Source organism: Lepidochelys kempii, chromosome 8 (genome assembly GCF_965140285.1).
Source record: "Lepidochelys kempii isolate rLepKem1 chromosome 8, rLepKem1.hap1, whole genome shotgun sequence".
In the NCBI taxonomy this organism is placed as follows: Eukaryota; Metazoa; Chordata; order Testudines; family Cheloniidae; genus Lepidochelys; species Lepidochelys kempii.
In genome coordinates this window covers 34,614,294-34,633,714 of record NC_136387.1, presented here as the reverse complement: position 1 = coordinate 34,633,714, position 19,421 = coordinate 34,614,294, and the positions used below count along the sequence as shown (strand labels likewise).

The following is a 19,421-nucleotide window of genomic DNA, read 5'->3' as shown; positions in this document are numbered from 1 at the left end:
TCTTCCAGTGCCAGCTGTAGGCGGAGGGCCAACTCCATCAGTAGGAGCTTCAAACGATAGTCCCACTCTCTCTTAGTCCTGGGTCTGAAGCTCCTGCAAATTGGGCGCTTATCTGTCTGATGGCCTTCTCCTAAATACTTGAGACAGGCAGCATGTGGCTCGCTTGTGGGCACAGGTTTCGCACACCTCTCGCATGCCTTAAACCCTTGCGACCGAGGCATGCCCTGGTGCCTGGGGAAACTAGGACTGGGTTGGGGGGAAGCCCCCCGAAGGACCTCCAACTAATGTAACACAAGCGAACAACTATATACAACTAAAAAAAGGGAACAACTAGGTAGGCACTTGTGAATGCAAGAGACTGAGCTGCGCCAATGACCGTTATTGTTGGTAAGAAGAAACTGAGCAGGCGGCAGGGACCTATACACACTGCCATAAAGGCACCACTCCAGGTGTCTCCACAGCTGACCGATAGGTACCGTTAGGGGAAAAAACCTTCCGACGATCTTGCACGCGGCGCATGCACGCCTATCGGACTGCACATGAGCTATCACTCGAAGAAGAGAGTTAACGGGCAAACTGGCAGTCTAAATTAATTTAGTCTAAATTAATTTAGTCCTGGTAGTCTAAATTAATTCCCCTTGCTTTATTTATGAATACTACCTCCAAACTGTTTAAATATATGTTAACTATTTCAACGAAAACATTATCTAGCCGTATGTGATTCCTGTGCTGAAAGACCTTACAGTCTCTCATGTGTATGTGCGATGGTACCAAGAGTCCCTTAAACTAGTGAGAAAGTGGCTTGCAGAATTAATGCAGGAGTTAGATCAATGAAAGATTGACAACTGCCTTGTTCCTGAAGAAAAAATAAATAAAAGAGTTGTATGAAAAACGCAAGATTATTCTAAAAGTCACATGGACTCATTTGTAGTTCAACAGCAGAATGGGATTATTATACAGTACATTTTGATCAGCATTTGACTTTTTAGACTGCAATTGAGGTTAGTGGTGAGAATTAATCATTCAGCCGACCATTTGACAGTATATACAGAATAAAACTTTTAAAGATTTGGCAAAAATCTAACTATGCACGAGCAGTAAACAATTACAACTGTAGATTTATGTTCCTTTATAATTTTGTTTGCAATATTGCACAAAACTAAATGTGAATAATAAGGCAGCAGGTCATTATTACTAAGACATATGCAGTAAGACCTGGAATGAACTTGAATTTTTTTCTTAACTGCAATACCAGTTGCCAAAGACATTAACTTTTATGGTAGATGGACTTGTATTATGTATTTTAATTAAAACTGATAAGTCTCCGATTTAAGTTAGTGTTCTTAGAAAACAGTCTTACAGACAGGAAAAATTTCCATTTGACGACTTATGTTTTCAAATAATATTCTTAAATTGACCTTATCTAAGGTTTTTGTATCAAAATTCTTATTTTTGTACAGAAATTTGTAGTGTTCATTCCACAAGCCTTTGCATAAAGACCAATTTCACTAGCAATAATAGATGTTTCAAATGACATTTACAACAACATATATTTTGGACTCAATACACCAGCATGAAGGAGACAATGATTACTTATGTCTCTGCTTAGAATAATCTCAGTTAGTGTAGTATACCCAGACAAACAACAAATCCACAGGTTGAAACTACAACTTTACAAACATTCAAAGTATAGTTTGAAAATACGATGCATCTTTTTATGCTGTACGTGATCACTAAAAAACACAAGCTATGGAAAAAGAAACTGTTGATCACCACTTACGTAAGTGAGTTAGTCTGTAGAAAACTGTCAGCATAGGTTTATACCTAGGCTTGGCAGGATTCGATCTAAAAATCGATATATGTCAGTAAACATCAATTTCCGATGACATGCTGAAATCAATGAAAAAGATCTATCGGTAACCGTGGGCAGCAATACAGCCTCTCCCATTTGCGCCTGCAGTCCCACTGTCATGGGAGTGGGAGAGGGGGTCTATGACAGACCTTCTGCAACTCTGCTGGTCAGGGCCCCACTCTCTCACTCACCAGCCACTATTCAGCAGCAGCACCCCGTGCCCAGGGCTCATCCTCCTCTTCGCAGTCCTGGCTGGGAGGTCTCTGCTCTGCCAGGCTAGGACTGCAGCCTCCCCTGCAACTTGAGGCCAAGTATCTTGGCCCTCTCGGCTAGGCAGGAAGCACCTGCAACACCACTTTCCACGCTGCCCTAACCCTAACACCAAATCTCTTCCCCTTGATATCTAACAATTGTAAAAAGGGTACAAAACAAAATTAATATTAATCATTGAAGTTAGAAAAAATCTAATCCAATTATGCCAAGCCTATTTATACTATAAAATGTGTTAACTGCTAGAACAGTTTGAAAATTAGAAATTATGCTAAAATTAGTAAAACTGTTAACTTCAGTTGGTTTGTATGACCTTACCTCAATCAACTTATTGGCATGTTCACGGAAAACCTGTGCATACTCCTTAACTTCTTTTTCATTCCCATTCTTGGCAGCTTCAATCAACACTAAAAGTGGAACGTTGGTTTCCAGAAAAGAATCGGACACATGATCCATAACAGCTTTGCGGAGCTAAGAATTAAAATGAAAATTAGTTGGGATTTTCGGCACAGAGTTCAACTGCTGTTTTCTTGCATCTTAACAAGAAAATGTTTACCACGATAAGGATCTTGAATATTTGTTAAGCAATTGCTCCCTCTGTTGCTGTGTGTGACCAGGGCTCTCTCTATTCGGGTTGGCCACGCAGTTTTTGCGCCAATTTAATCAAATTGGTTAAGTCAGTGCAACCCCCCATTTGAGCACATTAATATTTATTTACAATGTGAAGATATTGGCTTAGCTTCAGTGACTAAATCTGCACTTTTCCTGCTGAATATTAAAATTAACACCATTATTTTTGTATTTAATTCAACGTAAGGATTTTGAAAAGTTAAAATAAACTCAACTCTCCTATATATTTTGCTACATCCACATTTGGGTTTAAAGTGAACTTTTTCCCCTTTAATAGTGAACTGTCCCTAAGTGTTAGCATTATACACACTCTTGCTACAGGTGTACTTGTTTGTAATTTGAGTCCAAAGTGTTTTATTTTAATTCAACATCTAAAATGTCTTCTCTGTATAGTTATCTATAGGAGATTGCAATTCAAACCCTAATACTGTCACTCAAACAAAGCGCTGTAAGCTTCTAGCTTTCAATGAACTAGACAAGAAAAAAAAAAAAAAAAAAGAGCGAAACGACTGTCATTACAGAACGTAAAGCACTCAGATAAACAAAACATTTCCAATAGGAAACATTCAGAATTGCACTAATTTCTATAAACACTTACTACATTACATTAATATTTTACTCATTCTGTACCTGTCTACGCAGGTCCCTGGTCTTTTTAGTCATTTTGTCTATTGCAGAATTCAGCGCGTCACTTCTTTCTTTGCGTCCAGCCTGTAAAGCAAGAGAGGCTAAGATAAATACAATATTTTGTGTTGGACAGGAGACAGTATTCACATCTTTAAATAGTAAGAAAAACAGCAGGTTACACCAATGGAAAGCTAAAAATGACCTCTGGATTCACCTCCTTATTCAACAAGGCTATTGGTGTTTCTTCCCATCTCATGCTTTCCTTCCTCTACATTTTCTTCTTAGAGGAACTATGGGGGAAGTTAGAGGGGTTTTCAGAGGTCTAAGCTAGAGACTGATCCAAAAAAGTCTTCAAATACAAAGTCTTAGATCCCTTCTTGATTGATCTGACAACCACACAGTTTCTTGTGCTTGATTCACTCTGATTCAGACTTGCAGCACATCCTGTATGAGAGCAATAATTAAGTCCTGAAACTCTTATGACTCCATCAGAAAGCATGAAAGCCCATGACTCCGACTCTCACATTGGTATAAAAAGATACAGACAGTACACGAACATTTGATGGCTGACCTTCACCCAAACATTTTAAGTACTAAAATGGTTAGTCCAAAGTGGTCACTCATGGGACAAGAAGCATTCCCCTAAAGAGTTTTGCATTTCACTTCAACCATAGTGGACAATTCACATGTAGCCAAAACCATAAGCCACAATTTAAGTACTTTTAAATATAGAAAGCTTAAAAAAAAGTACTTAAGTTCAACACAAATATCAAGCGTAAAAATCCAACACCAATCTCAAAACCAAAACCTATGTAAGGAAGAGCAGTGGATTCCATGAGCCTATGGTACAGTAGGGATCTGGGCAGTGTTGCAAAGGAGAAAGAAGGTTACAACTTGGCTTTGATTAAGCAGATATGAGGCTAGGAGAATATTGAGCTCAAATGTAATCATTTATATTAAGAAATTCTAACAGTGATCTTAACACACATGATTAGTTTCTAGTTCTGAATATACAGTATATAGCTTTAAACTAGCCTTTAAGCAACCACAAAGCAATTTTACCAAGTTCTGCACTATGCTCAATGTAATTATACTGCTGAGAGAAGAAGAGATTAGCCACCATTAATGTGTGTGTATGCTGAGAAAAGAACACATTAACCACCATTAATGTAAGTGTATGCTAATTATCAAATGATAGGTTGATTTGGAAGACTTGGATCAGCAACTTTGAAATCTTAATCAAAGATCTGGAGTTCTGAATAAAACAGATGTTATGTGATTGATGGGATTAAACCCCAACTGGGAACAGCAAGGCTGGGTTTATTTTGACCGCTATTACGCGTGTGTCTGCACTACAAACAAGGTGACCTATATTAGGTTGACTTACAGGTCCACACTGCTTTCCTTCCGTCAGTGGTGCATGTCCTCACCAGAAGCACCTCCACCAACTTAAGAGTGGCCTGTTCTCAGCTCCCCACTCCCTGCCAGGAGCCTGGGCGCAGGACACTGAGAGCCCAGGCAGCAGCCAGGCTCTAGAGGGCGCCCTCCACCCACTCTGGGGTGATAGAGCTGTGAGTGGCTTTCTTGTCAATTTCACGTGTGAAATTGACAAGAATGACAGCCAACAGCCTATGTAAGTAACCCACAGTGTCTACACTGACACTGCATTGCCTAACTACACTGACGTAAGCCCTTCTCCGCTCGTGGAGGTGGAGTTATGTTGGTGTAGTAAGCCACTTACATTGTGGGAGTAAGGCTGTAGTGTGTACACTGACATAATTAGGTTGATGTAAGCGACCTTACGTCGACTTAGTTCTGTAGTATAGACCAGCCTTAGTTACCAACCATGATAGCCAAGAGCTGTCATGTCCATGGTCAACTGAACTGATTCTGTGTCACAAAGTGGTTACAAGACAAAGAAGCACCACAAACTGAAGTTACTATTGGAACAAAAATTAGTTTAGCTATTCCCTCTTCCTTGTATCACAATGCAGCCCATTAAAATCTCACCCAACCCCTGCCAAAAAAAAAAATCATTTTTTTTAAATTATACAGAAGAAAAACTAATTATTCTAATTACTACAATAATTTCTACCCCCAGTGAGGGGCAGTAGCTTTCTCCAGCTGACAAAGTGCTGTCCACACCAGCGCTTTTTGTTAAAATTTTTGTTGGTTGAGGGGGTATTTTTTTTACCAACAAAAGTGCAACGTAGACATAGCCTTGACATGCTCTTAGTTCAACCACAAATTGCTGGGCTGGATGCAGGAATCACTGGGTGAAATTCTATGGCCTGGGTGACACAGGAGGTCAGACTAGATGATCATCATGGTCCCTTCTGGCCTTAAAATGTATGAATCTAGACTTGTGTAGTCTAAACTGCACCAGAGTTCTGCCAGTGCAGCCTGTGGCTTTGATGCAAATGTGGCCCAACAAGACTATGGGTCCCAACTTGCAGGGTTCCATTTTTCACTGGTTGTGGTAAAATGATGGATTGGTTGTTGGGACTTGTAGTCTCTGCAAGCCTCATCTCTTACTGAAAGATATGGGCAGCTGAAATATGCTTCATTTTTATGCAAAGTAGATACAGCCCTTTGGCTGCTGGCAGATTGCCAGTGCAGCCCTCAGAAGGGCAAAATGTAGAGAAATTCGAGAAATCCTGTGAAAGCTGTCTTATTCAGCATTGTATAGAGCCTGTGTACTGTCACTTGAGTGCTTTGTAAAGCTAACAAACTGGAAATTTACAGCTTCTCATTTTAATTTCAGATCAATTGTGTTGCTTCTCCTACCAGTAGCACGTTGCTGGTGGTACCGGTTAACACAGATGAGAATTACAAAATCCCAGTGTGGTGTTAAACTAATGCTTAGGAGGGTTACTGTCTAAAGGCAATAAAACAGTTTTCTTTTTCTTTGTGGAGCATGTTGTTCTTCTGCCATGTAGTGGTTAATGTTTGGCACATTGCAGGTTGGCTTTCTGTTTCAGAAATCAGTGACATGTAGTCTCTAGGTATGCAGACAGTCCCTTCTTTCAGAAATCTCAGTCCACTTCCAGGGGTCCACTGTGCTTCCAGAATTGATTCTAGTTAAAAGCAGAGAATAAGCTCCTGCTGCTTGCAAAAACTAACAATACAGCACTACTTGTCGTGTGAAAACTTGCTTGCACGGTCAGAAAAAAATTTAAGACTATGCATAGCAGTGTCATCTACTAGTTTCTCCCATAGCAAACATTTTGCAGCAAAGATTGAAAGGGTGTGTATTTGGGAAGGGGAAAACAGCATTTCTCTCCCAGTCACACTAGTGGTACCAAAAAGGCCTCACAACAATTCTGTTTCACCCTACACCTTGGTTTTATCAGAAGAACTGGATGCTATGGTAAAGGAATCCACCAGAAAAAGTACACACACTCAGACTAAGATCAGAAAGGTCCATCATGATAATCTAGTCTAGGGGGTTCTCTCAACAAATTTTTGGTGGCCTCAGCGTGCGGCCACCAACTCTTGCTGGTGGCCACACTGACCATTTTCCCTAAAATAATTAACTTTAGGAAAAACAAATAAATATGCACATATACACGTGTCCAAATTATTGTAATTTATTTATGGAGGGTTTATTCAGACTCAGTAATGAAAAATAATTTCCAGTTGTCTCTATTCTTTACTGGACCTAAACAGAATAGAAACACAAATAAGGTGCTTTGCATGTTCTTGTCTTTTTGTTGTTGTTGCTTTTGCTTTTTCGGTTGTGCTTTTTTTTTTTTCTTCTTAAACTTGTTACCTGGTAAGTCTTCTGCTGTGAAAAGTGATACTTGTATGTTTGTTAATACCACTTTTCACAGCAGACTTACGCAGCCCCAGGAAGCTCTGGGACAAATTAAGTCCTGAATCGGGAGGCGGGCAGGGAGGCAGCAGGACCCAGTGACAATGGCAAGGATAGTGAGCCTGGGGCCAGAGCCTGCCACCACGTGGATGGAGCCTGAAGCCCCGTGGCTGAAGCCTGCCTCCCCTACCCCTGGGAAAGTGAGGAATTCACCAACTGTCTGCACCTCCAGATTTTCTGTCCCCGGAGGGGAGGCAGGGCCCAACCTCTGCTAGCAGCCCTGAGAGGGGCCACTGCTTTCTCCTCCCACCCATCAAAGCCCAGATCGCTGTGGCCGCAAGAAAAGGCCCTGGTGGCCGCATTTGAGAAACACTGGACTAGAGCAAACTTGGAAATATTTAGACAGTGTAATTTAATACACAACCAGGACACTTTAATTTTCTTAATTATGGTCAATTATAGTGTTCATATGGCTCTCTCTCACACCCAAACTTCTACTTGATGCCTCAATGAAATCATAGCTCTGTTTAAGGCAAAACAGTCTGCCACAAAATTACAACTTCACTACAGGATCGGAGAGAATGAAGAGTTAGGGAAAGAAGGCACAAAGTTTTGTTTAAACACAAAACACTTCAGAAAGCAGTAACACTGATTATAAAGTATGGAGGGATATTTTTTGTTTTTAAGTCCTGTATTTGAGTTTTGCACCTTTCCTATCAGTATGAAAGTCCCCTAAGCCCATCTTACATTAACATGAAGCAAAAAGAAAAGGAGTACTTGTGGCACCTTAGAGACTAACCAATTTATTTGAGCATGAGCTTTCGTGTCCTTTTCTTTTTGCGAATACAGACTAACACGGCTGTTACTCTGAAAATTAACATGAAGGTTTTCCTTCTCTGCAGTTCATGCATTGAAGACATTTCCACGTCACTGTGTGGAACTCAAAATGAATATGCTGTTGTAACAGTTTAAAATGCACCTCATTGCATCATAACTTTAAGTCACAGGGTAAAGGAATCAAAAGAGAGAGCATACTCAAGAAAACAGAAGAGGAAAGTTAGAAACAACATTATCTGGGTTAAAGCAGCCTTACCAAAAAATAGCCATGAAAATTCGCCAGCTCATTTACCCTGTGTTATCAGTTATCATGGAAAATAAGTGGTATTTTTGTGTACCCTGGGTGCATACAGCTAGTTAAGAGTTGTTTCAGAGTAACAGCCGTGTTAGTCTGTATTTGCAAAAAGAAAAGGAGTACTTGTGGCACCTTAGAGACTAAGGAATTTATTTGAGCATTTATTTATTTATTTGAGCATTACACTAGTTAAGAGTATAGTTCCTCTAAATCTCATTGAATGTCTGAGCTCTTGATGAGAGACACTGACTTGGCAGCAACAGTACAGGCAGACAGCTTTACAAGCTTTCCCAAGAACATAGTTCTACCAGTGCATCTTAATTCTAAACATGCAACATCACTGTTGTTCTGGCCTGGACGTTCTGTTGCACAGATTCCCAGCAAAACTAATGTGAACTTCTAGTCACGGGGGTGGGGGGATGAGGAGGAAGCTAACTTCTGGTGATTAAAGTGAACCATCAAACTCCTCACTTGATCTCAAACCTGATTTGAGCCCCAGCCTGAAATGCAGAGCGCACAGCATTACCTCCACCCAATCCCCAGGAACAATCATCTTCAGTTTTGTTAAAAGTTGAGAAAAATATGATTTTGAAAGTAGCGACAATCTAATTTATTCTAAGGAAAACGAATTTCACACACTTGAAGTTTTATTTTTTCAGAGATTTGTCGTTCTTAATTGTAAGTTTATTATTTTCTTTGTTACTTTGGAGATGTGAACAACTTAGCTTCACTTCCCCACATTCCAGCAATATCTAAGCAAAATGTTTTCCTTCTTGTTCATTCTAAAGACAAAGAAGGAATGTAGCTCTAAAATGCCAGATAATTCACTTCACTGTTCCAGTTGGTGCTAAATCAGCATTCTCCTATTACTACTCAAACAATGTGTGCAAAGTTATTTATGTGCAGGAAAATATAATACAAAATGAGCAAGAGCCAGGATTAAAAGACTGTTCACAATCCTAGCTGTACACTGCTTGAGGCTGTCTGAAGATAGCAAGCAAAATGTACTATAGAAAAAACTGATTACAAATCATTCTTACTCCTTGAATTGTACGGATGAAGTGTTCTTACAGTTGATTTTTCCTCTATCAGTAGTTTAACAGGATCACAGTATGCATCATAATGCTTTAAAACAGAAAAGCTTCTGGAAAACCCAAACAAAAGGAACGTCACCAAGTGACGTCAGCCTATATACAGTTCTGTGTGGTCGCAGCGCATAAGCAAATCCATTCTTGTATCGTTTCCCTGAAAAGCTTTTCAGTAAATGCACTCATGCTACTACAGGAGCTTCTCTCAGCAATAAGCCACCCATCTGCCATCAACAAGTTAAGATTAAAAGAACCCACAGCCGTGGAAAAAGAACGTGAGCTTCAATAAAACCACTGAGCAGTCACAGGAGGAAGAAAAAACCAACAATTTATATTCAGCATTGATTCCACAATTACAGACCTGTCACATGAAATCAAGCCAACGAATTTAAAAGGAGTATTTTGAGAGAGCATGGTGGATTCAGTCTTACACTAATATCGAAGGACACTAGAAAACAGTAAATTATTCAAAGGCTGTCTTACATTAGAGCCTTTTACAGACTCACTGCGTTGAGTCTAAAACTACGACTGAATGCAACCTCCAATGTACTCAAAAGAATGGGTAAGTTTACACATTTATATATACCTTTTATGACGAAAGAACAGCTATGCTTTAGAAAAACAGAGGTACTAAAAATAGATTTTCTGAACTGAAGCCTTTTAAAGGCATGTTCAGATTGTCACTTATTGAAGATTATAATGTAGATAAAGATTTGTATGAAGGACAATATCCAAGTACTCTGTATTTAGTAAGTTTATTAGTTCTTACATTCAGAAGTAGCTTTTTAGAGATGCATGAAAGTAATCTGCAGTGAAATCTTTCACCATAATGTTCTAAGTGTACATGATCTGATAAGAATATCCTATCTTGTTGTTTCCCTAAATTATATTCTGCAGGCTTACATTTCAAGTGGCCATTAGGGGCTCCTATGCTGGCAGCACTATATGCAATGAGTATGGTTTTAAAATTGCTGCCTGCCTTGGGCATGGCTTGTCCACCAAAATGTCGCTGTGAGAAGCTGCTCTTTTACTGTGACTCTCAGGGGTTTCACTCAGTGCCAAACACCACTGACAAGGGCTCTCTAGGTTTGTCACTGAGGCACAATTATATTTCGGAACTTGAAAGGGATCAATTTGCAAGCTTCAGTCAACTTACTTGGCTTCACTTAGATCATAATCAAATTGCAACAGTAAGAGAAGATTCTTTTCAAGGACTATATAAACTTAAGGAATTAATCCTAAATTCAAACAAAATCTTTTATTTGCCCAACACAACTTTTAGCCAACTGCTGAACCTGCAAAATTTGGACCTCTCTTTTAATCAGTTATCCTCTCTGCATCCTGAGTTGTTTTATGGACTTCGCAAGCTGCAAACCTTGCATTTACGTTCCAACTCCCTGCGGACTATCCCAGTCCGCCTTTTCTGGGACTGTCGTAGTCTGGAGTTTCTGGATCTGAGCACAAATCGCTTGCGAAGTTTGGCTCGCAATGGATTTGCAGGATTAATCAAACTGAGGGAGCTTCACCTAGAGCACAACCAGCTGACAAAGATTAATTTTGCTCATTTCCTACGGCTAAGCAGTCTGCACACGCTCTTCTTGCAGTGGAACAAAATTAGCAACTTGACATGTGGGATGGAGTGGACCTGGGGCACCTTAGAAAAACTGGATTTGACTGGAAATGAAATCAAAGCCATTGATTTGACAGTTTTTGAAACTATGCCTAATCTTAAAATACTCCTAATGGATAACAACAAGCTAACCACTCTGGATTCCAAGATCTTAAATTCACTTACATCCATAACTACAGTGGGCCTCTCCAGCAATCTGTGGGAATGCAGTCCAAAGATATGTGAATTAGCCACATGGCTGAGTGGTTTTCAAGGTCGGTGGGAGCACTCCATACTGTGCCACAGCCCAGACCACACCCAAGGAGAGGATATTCTAGATGCGGTTTACGGTTTTCAGCTTTGCTGGAATTTATCAACTATTGTTACATCCATGGTTACGAGTTACAGATCTCCAACTACTGAGTATACAAAAAGAATAAGCTCATCAAATTTCCATATGGGAGACAAAGAAATTCCAACTACTGCAGGCATAGTCGTTACTACTGAAGAACATTTCACCGAACCAAACAATGCCATCTTCACTCAGCGGGTAATTACAGGAACAATGGCTTTATTATTTTCTTTCTTTTTTATCATTTTTATAGTGTTCATCTCCAGAAAATGCTGCCCTCCCACATTAAGAAGAATTAGGCAGTGTTCAATGATTCAAAACCACAGGCAACTCCGATCCCAAACACGGCTACATATGTCAAACATGTCAGACCAAGGACCATATAATGAATATGAACCCACCCATGAAGGACCTTTCATCATCATTAATGGCTATGGACAGTGCAAGTGTCAGCAACTGCCATATAAAGAATGTGAAGTATAATATCTACAAGTCATCAAAAATTAAAACCAGATAAGTAACTTATTTTAAAATTGATGGGGACCTACATATGATTCTAATTTTTAGAAATGTTGACATAAATCCTAATTTTCCAAACTATTTAATGGAGGCATTGTTTTTGAAGTGGTGCAGTATTTTAAAATTTTTTTTTAATAAAATCATATTTTCAGTGTTAAAGCAGCAATGATTATATTAAATTTGCACTCAATGTTTGAAAGTCTAAAAAGATGCTCACCTCAAAACATGTACAATGTTTCATGTTATGTAATTATATGACTATGTGTAAATATTTATACTTAAGTCTCCATAGTCTACTTTTTCTAATGAAAATAGTCTGAATGAAAGGAAGCTAGATATATGTACAGAGATCTGTGAGGGAACATACATTACATTTGTTCCATTGTAGCTATGTGATCACAAACATTCCAGTTGGCTCAGTTCACTTTTCAAGGTTGACTTGCAGGAAGATTTTCCTTTTGTGATAATCTGACTCTTAAATCTACAATCAGAGAAGAATGGGAAGGGGATTTTTCAAGCGTATTGGAGACTGGTGATTTTAAATATTGTTTTCCTACCTCCATATTGATAGTCAGCCTTGCCTAAATGTACCTTTGCTAAAGCTCACAGCAAATTTACAATACAGCAGTTTTATAGAATTACAAACCGACTCTCCAAATGCTTAGAAAGTACTCAAGTGCTTATGTAAGAAGACTCGATACAATGCAATCAATTTTAAGTATTAAATGTGTTTAACTCTGATTAGATCTCTGGTTTGACTTGATAATTGGCACAGCTTTTCAAATAATTTAGGCAAATTATTTGGGACTATGAATGAAGGGTATTTCAACAGCTTCTCATGTGTAAGTACTCTGAATGCAAATTTTAACGAAAAGCAAATATCAATTTGGGAGTGAAAAGGGACTAGGGAGGGAAGAAGCCCTCTCCTGTCCTCCCCACAGCAGTTTCTTCATCTTGTCTAGAAGCTATTTTCATGCACTAACACAACAGGTTTCTCTGGAGACAGAATTAACCCCTGCAATATAAGCTTTCACTTATCCTATTCTTGTGAAACCCCCAACCTTCCCAAAGTCAAAGTAGTTAAACATTTTTTTAATTGTTCAGTTGATAAATTATAATTAGCTTAGAAAGTATTTAATTGAAAAATGTTTCATTTTATACTTCAGTGATATGAGATGAGAAGGCCCTATGCTATTTGCTATTTACTCACCTTGGAAACTCAATTTTCTTTTATCCAGAAGTAGCATGTGCTATAAACTCTATTATGAAATTACATGTAAATATTTGGAGATCTATGCAGCCACAGTGGTTTTAGACACCACAAATATAAAATTACAATATTTTAAAGAAAATTGCTCAAAATATTGTAAACTTTAACCAAAGTTACTAGACTAAGGGGGAATTTATATATATAAATATGTATATATATTTAAAATGTGTTCTGTGTCAAATGCTGCAGTGTTCGACAATTAGCAGCAGCACACAACTGGAGAAAACAATTCCTCAGTGTTGACATACTGTAATTATTGATTTATTCAAGGTATGTTAATTATGTGTTGTACCAAACTTCTAAAAACTTTTAGAACAGATAGTCAGTGCACAAGTCTGTTTGCTTTTAGTAAACTCAGCATTATATTTACACACACACACTTAGGGTACAACTATACAACATTGTGATGTTTTATTGTAAAAGAAATAGGTCTCAGATAAATAAATGGGGCTTCAGATAATATTTTTTATAAATATTTTTAAATTATTCTCTTGTGCTATCCACATGCTTCCCATTACCTTTATGGAACACATGACTTATGAGGAGAGGCTGAGGGAATTGGGATTGTTTAGTCTGCGGAAGGGAAGAATGAGGGCGGGGGGATCTGATATTTGCTTTCAACTACCTGAAAGGGGGTTCCAAAGAGGATGGATCTAGACTGTTCTCAGTGGTGGCAGATGACAGAACGAGGAGTAATGGTCTCAAGTTGCAGTGGGGGAGGTTTAGGTTGGATATTAGGAAAAACTTTTTCACTAGGAGGGTGGTGAAACACTGGAATGCGTTACCCAGGCTTGACAACGCCCTGGTTGGGATGATTTAGTTGCGGATTGGTCCTGCTTTGAGCAGGGGGTTGGACTAGATGACCTCCTGAGGTCCCTTCCAACCCTGATATTCTATGATTCTATGTTACATGAAACTGTAGTGTCCCAAATTAGCAAGAAAAAAAAAATATATACATTTTCTTATTCTCCAAGATTTTGTATTCTATTAAGGCAAGTGCATTCAGTAAAGACTAGGTTCCCATAATTTTTTTAATGAACCCATTTACTGTTAGAACCCAACTACAGACTGATTATCTTGCATTACAACTATCCCAATTACTTTCAGCCATATAGAGTACCTTCTAAGCATACAGAGGAAGTGGTAGGAGGAGGATGAGAAGGGGATGTTCTGATGATTAAATCACACATGCAGTGAGGCCAGATCTAAGTTCAAAAAGTAGATTTACTGGCACCAAGTATATTGAACCACTTGTGATAAAAGATTTAATTTAATCTTTTACAAATATTAAGTATTCGTGGCCCTTCATTTACATCTAAGCTTCAGTCTTGCCCTCCGATATGTGAGCAGGCATCATTTCATATCTTGTTAAAAATCTGTGCATGTCTGTGAAAGCACAATAGCTTTACTAGCTTTAGTCGTGTAAATTACTGGGTATTAGCGGGCAGGATCAAGCCCTTGAAGTGCTAGCTTTCATAAGAGTCTTTGCAAGTGCAGCCTTAGGTGCAAACAGATGTGCTCAGGAATTAGAATCACTGATCATTCCAGCAATGGTGGGTAATCAAATGCTTTTGCTGCGGTATCCCCACTCAGGAAGTTAGGGCTAAATTTCTGCTGCTCACAGCCCCTAACACAAGAGTATGTTCTCTCCTTATCCAATAAGATCCTACTGTTGTCCTTTGGTCGAAAAGTGACTTGAAATCCTTCACTCCAGCGTGGAGAGGGAAGTAGTGGGTGGGGCAATGGCTGTCATGCTATCCCCAGGAGTATGTGGCTGTGTTGCATTTGCAATTCTGAATATGAGTCCTTATTAGCAGTCATTTTTAACATAGTTTACAGTCATGATTAAGGAATGCTAGCAGGCTTCCAGCCTACCTTGTCAACAGGGCTATGTCTAAAACCATTCCCCTTGTTTGCCATGCCCCAAAACCCAAACAGAACAATGTTTGCCCCCAACCATTAGTAACCATCCAGTCCTCTAGAATTTCACCACTCTCCCCTCCCTCAGACTTCCAGGAACCAGCTTTCAGCCAATGCACCCACACCCCTTTTGAACCAGTACTCTAGGCTCAGCCTTGCCTAGAGATGGTAAAGCAGTAAGGCACACACACAATCTAATGCCATGTAAGCTGTGGAGACAAGATAAGATTTAGCAGCCTCTGAATCACCCATTTTTACACAAAGCTAATCTCCCAACTGCCTCAGAACATAATTGCCACTCCCTAGCAGCATTTAGCCTTCAGAAGTCAACGTCCACCATTCAGCGAATGACTGTTGGACGTTCACACATTAGACCCCAGCAGTGAATACTACATTCAATGTAGTGTGCGGTCATGTGATCTAGATGATAACAAATGCTGGCAATGAAAATTTAACCAGGTTTCCCTAATAATAAGCAGTAAGTAGCGAGCTATGCCAGTGTCCTTTGCAAGAACTCATTAGAGGGAGCAATTCCAAGTGATTTAAAAATTGTTTTCCATTCAATTGTTTGTGACTCCATCACCACAATAATTTTATTTCGTTTGCCAAACACTTATTTCTTGTGTTTCTTGTTTAGCACAAGCCAAGGTGGCTTGGTTTAACTTGTGTTCCAGTAGCAGGACTAATGACCACGACCTACGTTCTGTCTTTTGGTTGCTGAGTCTACGTTCAGATGCACTGCATGCAGTCACAGCTCCTATCAAGTTTAGTTGGAATTCTTAGAGCTTAGCACTTTTACACACACAATTAATGTATGTGTAGACAGCTGAAGAATTGCTTGCCATCCTCTAGAGCATTCTCCAAAGCCCACTCACCCTCTGCTCCATTCTCCACCCAATTTGCTCATCCTGTGGGGCCCCCCCGCCACACACCTTCAGTCTCAGTGACATTTGAATCCAACATCTGGAACCAGTTTAAATCATAGTACTTGAGTGGACCAGAATAAGGAAGAACGAGCTCTCCCATTTCTAGTAATTTCTCTGCAAAGGTGGATTTTTTCCCCCACTTATTTTTTAACTTTGAAGAACTGCCTGATAAGGCATTGGGCGAGTCAAGTCTTGTTCCTGTACTACTTAATAGTGCTCAATCAACAGGAGGTTAATACTGTTATCAGACGTAAGGCTACCCGGGCCCATAAGCACTGGGGGATTAAGCTAAATTTCAATGACAAACTAATTTATGTGCAAATTCAAGTGTCTGTGTCCACATCAAGCTACAGCCCTTTGAAGACAGCCACCTATTGCCAACACTTGAGAGCAGAAATATCAGCTTGCTTTTTAAGACAGAAATCTGCACTAACACTTGTTTCCTAATGTACCTAAGTTAATTTTTTTACTAGTTTAATGAAATGAAAGTTGATTGAATTTTGTAATTGGGGTAGTTTAAAACTTATCTGTTTAGCTTAATGTAATCAATTTGGAAAACTAGATTTCATCTTCCAAAGAAGTGGATTTCCACACAATGACGACACTTCAGAGGGGGATGGAGTCTTCCTTCTCCCACAGATAAAACAAAATCGAGGGAGGTTTATTAGTAGTGCCAAGTCATTCATGTCAATTCCTCTTTCCAGAACTAGAACTGAGATTTATCCATAAACTGAGGCTGTCAGTTTTTTCTTTTAAATGATCATCCATTGATTGCTAGTGGCACAGTTAAATGCCATTGTGCAGTCAAGTTGGGGATCATGCATTTCATATTTTGTATTAAACACCTTCTTTAGAGAAAAGTACTAGGGAAAGGTACTAGGATCTAATCAAATCTTATCTACTATCTAAGGTAGGCAAACTCATACTACCTAATAAGGTCAAAACAACAAGCTTTCAGATCTATGAAGTAAGCATACGAAAGGCTCCATCTGCTACACTTTCAACTAAACTTTCATAATGGTTAAAAAAAACCCACAGATTTTAACAGAGTAGTGAACTTTTTCTACCAACATTGAGACCAGAGATTAAAAAGCAGAATCCCAAATGCATTGTATTCAAGTCATGTTAAAGAGCCATTTTCTGGTGGGGGTGAAAATACAAAATGGAGTAAATTGAAGTGCAGTGTACAGAAAGGTTTTGTTATTAAAACTGTGTATACCATAAAACTGAATTTGCCTCTTTTTTTCCTGCCTTCTCAAACAAATATCTAGAAATGTCCAGTTTTATGGTAATGTAAAATTAGTAGTCACACCACTTCAAAGCGGACTGCCTAGAAATCTCAGTAGTGAAGTGTCGGACAGTCTGTTTACTGTACACCAATATGTTGCTTTCAATTACAGTTTATGGACTGAAAAAGTCTGAGTATCTGAACTCTTCATGCAGTCTGTTTCTTTATTGAGTCTAGAAAGTTTCTTGCAGAGGGAATATGAGTTATTGCTCATGAAAGGTGACAGATTAATGGCTCTGGAGACAGAACCCTTTGTACTCATCTATTTAATATACAGCAATACCTTCCACACATCACTGACAGTATGCCTCAACTATGACCTTGGAGTAGCCATCTGCAAGATTGAGAGAATAGTTCCCTCTCTATTCTTGTTCAGTCTTTAGACTCTCTATTGCCACAATCAACAATCAATGGTGCCAATTGGGGTGGTGGGTAATTCAGACAGAGCCACCTGTGAACTCAATAAGGACAAGCAACCCAAATCATTTAAAGATAGTATGTGCTGGTGGTTTAGTCTCAACTTTGAATCATCACCAAGCAGAACCAGATATGAACTGCTGACCTCAAAGAAAGTTCCATAGCCCATTATCACGGTCTTGAATTATCCAGTACAGTTCTCAGTACAGGCTACTTGCAGTGATATTCTCAAACACTGGTTATTAAATCAACAAAGATGCTTTTCTTCCGTCGCTTAAAGAGATTCAGAGTTAGAGGATGTTAACTTACTAAAATTTCTTTAAAAGTACTTAACTAAAACAAGAGAACTTAAAATGACAGAAAAAAGTTTACTTAATTTGCAAACAACCAAAAATTAAATAGTTTAATTGTAGCTACATTTACTATAGGAGAATATTTCCTTAAAGAAAGGTTTGTATGTGCAAAACAATGAATAAAATGACTACTTTTAAAAAATGCAGAATATCAATGTTTACTATAGTTGGCTCTAACAACCCCCTAAATTCCTTTCTGCCTTCAAAAAACTGCATAACGTTTAATCTAAAATCAATACAGAAATATAAATGGGATACTTAGAATTTTCCATTTAAGTCCTCCTATGTGTGACTAGTAACAATTAAGGAACTTTATTCACAATATGATTAATGCTGTTCCTAGTAATTTTGACAAGGATACTGCAGAACTCCAAATCTCTAGCTAGAAATTCTTGACTAACACCTTAAAAAGAGAACTGCAAAAGTGATTTGAAAACTGAGGCAAGTCTGATAATGTGCTGAAATACCCCAACAAACAGGAGGTGGGATACATTCAACACAAATCTTCCTTAACATTAAAAGCTCCTTCCCCAAGCCTTTAATACCAATTAATCAAAATATGCACAGAATACATGATTTGTTACTGATGCTAGAGTCATGCTTTGCTATCTGATATACAGAAAATGTATTCTGGGGTGTATTTTTTGAAAAAGGGCCAAATGACCACACTAGAATTTTTTTAGATGAATTCAGCACAAAAATAACTCAAGAATCTGGCTACTTGAGGCATTAAGCACGTATTTTTACAATTAAAGGCAACCTTCAATATTGTGGAAGGATAGGGAAGGCTACAAATAACTACTAGTGGCCTCTTCTATTCTTTCTGATGTATAAAAATCTAAAAACTGTAGAATTGCTTGCCTTAGCCTTCTAGACAGGACCGGAGTTTTCCATGTAAACAGAGATGACTTGAGAAGTACTGAAGTGATATTGCAAGGAAAAAAAAAAGTGAAAGTTGAGCTATTAAAACAAGGGTGTTTTGCAGAGAAAGTGGATGAAATATCTTTTATTGAACCAACTTCTCTTGGTGAAAGAGAGAAGCTTTCAGGATCCACAGAGCTGCTCTTCTTCTGAACAAAGAGAATAAGCTATGACCTCACATACTATGGTGTGCTTCATGTTCTGGCACCAACATAGCTACAACACTGCAAGCAAAGGAGTTTTAGTCAGACTAGTTAACTTCAATTATTAATTAGCATTTTGGAAAAATGATCCTTCATTCAAGGTCTGAACTCTAACAATACACATCTTGAGACTTCCAGTAGGTTTGTCAACAAACCCAGCTGACATTCCTGATTACCAAAAAAACGTTATAAGCTTTCAGGCCCTCTTTATGTAGCATACAGAAGCACCG

General features: G+C 38.7%; 2 protein-coding genes across 3 annotated transcripts in view; one reads left to right on the top strand and one right to left on the bottom strand.

Moving 5' to 3' along the window:
• The window catches only part of CTNNA1 (catenin alpha 1), a 203,103-nt gene that overhangs the window by 72,815 nt on the left and 110,867 nt on the right, over positions 1 to 19,421 (bottom strand). For both annotated transcript variants that reach the window (XM_073356004.2, XM_073356005.2), the window contains 2 exons: positions 3,383 to 3,463; positions 2,441 to 2,593 (listed from right to left, as the gene is read on the bottom strand). In XM_073356004.2, the coding sequence (XP_073212105.1) occupies positions 2,441 to 2,593; positions 3,383 to 3,463 (234 nt within the window). The remainder of the gene's footprint in view (positions 1 to 2,440; positions 2,594 to 3,382; positions 3,464 to 19,421) is intronic.
• LRRTM2 (leucine rich repeat transmembrane neuronal 2) lies at positions 9,502 to 18,008 on the top strand. Its single transcript, XM_073356003.2, has 2 exons — positions 9,502 to 9,975; positions 10,311 to 18,008. The coding sequence occupies exons 1-2, from the start codon at positions 9,972 to 9,974 to the stop codon at positions 11,855 to 11,857; spliced, it is 1,551 nt and encodes a 516-aa protein (XP_073212104.1). The 5' UTR covers positions 9,502 to 9,971; the 3' UTR covers positions 11,858 to 18,008.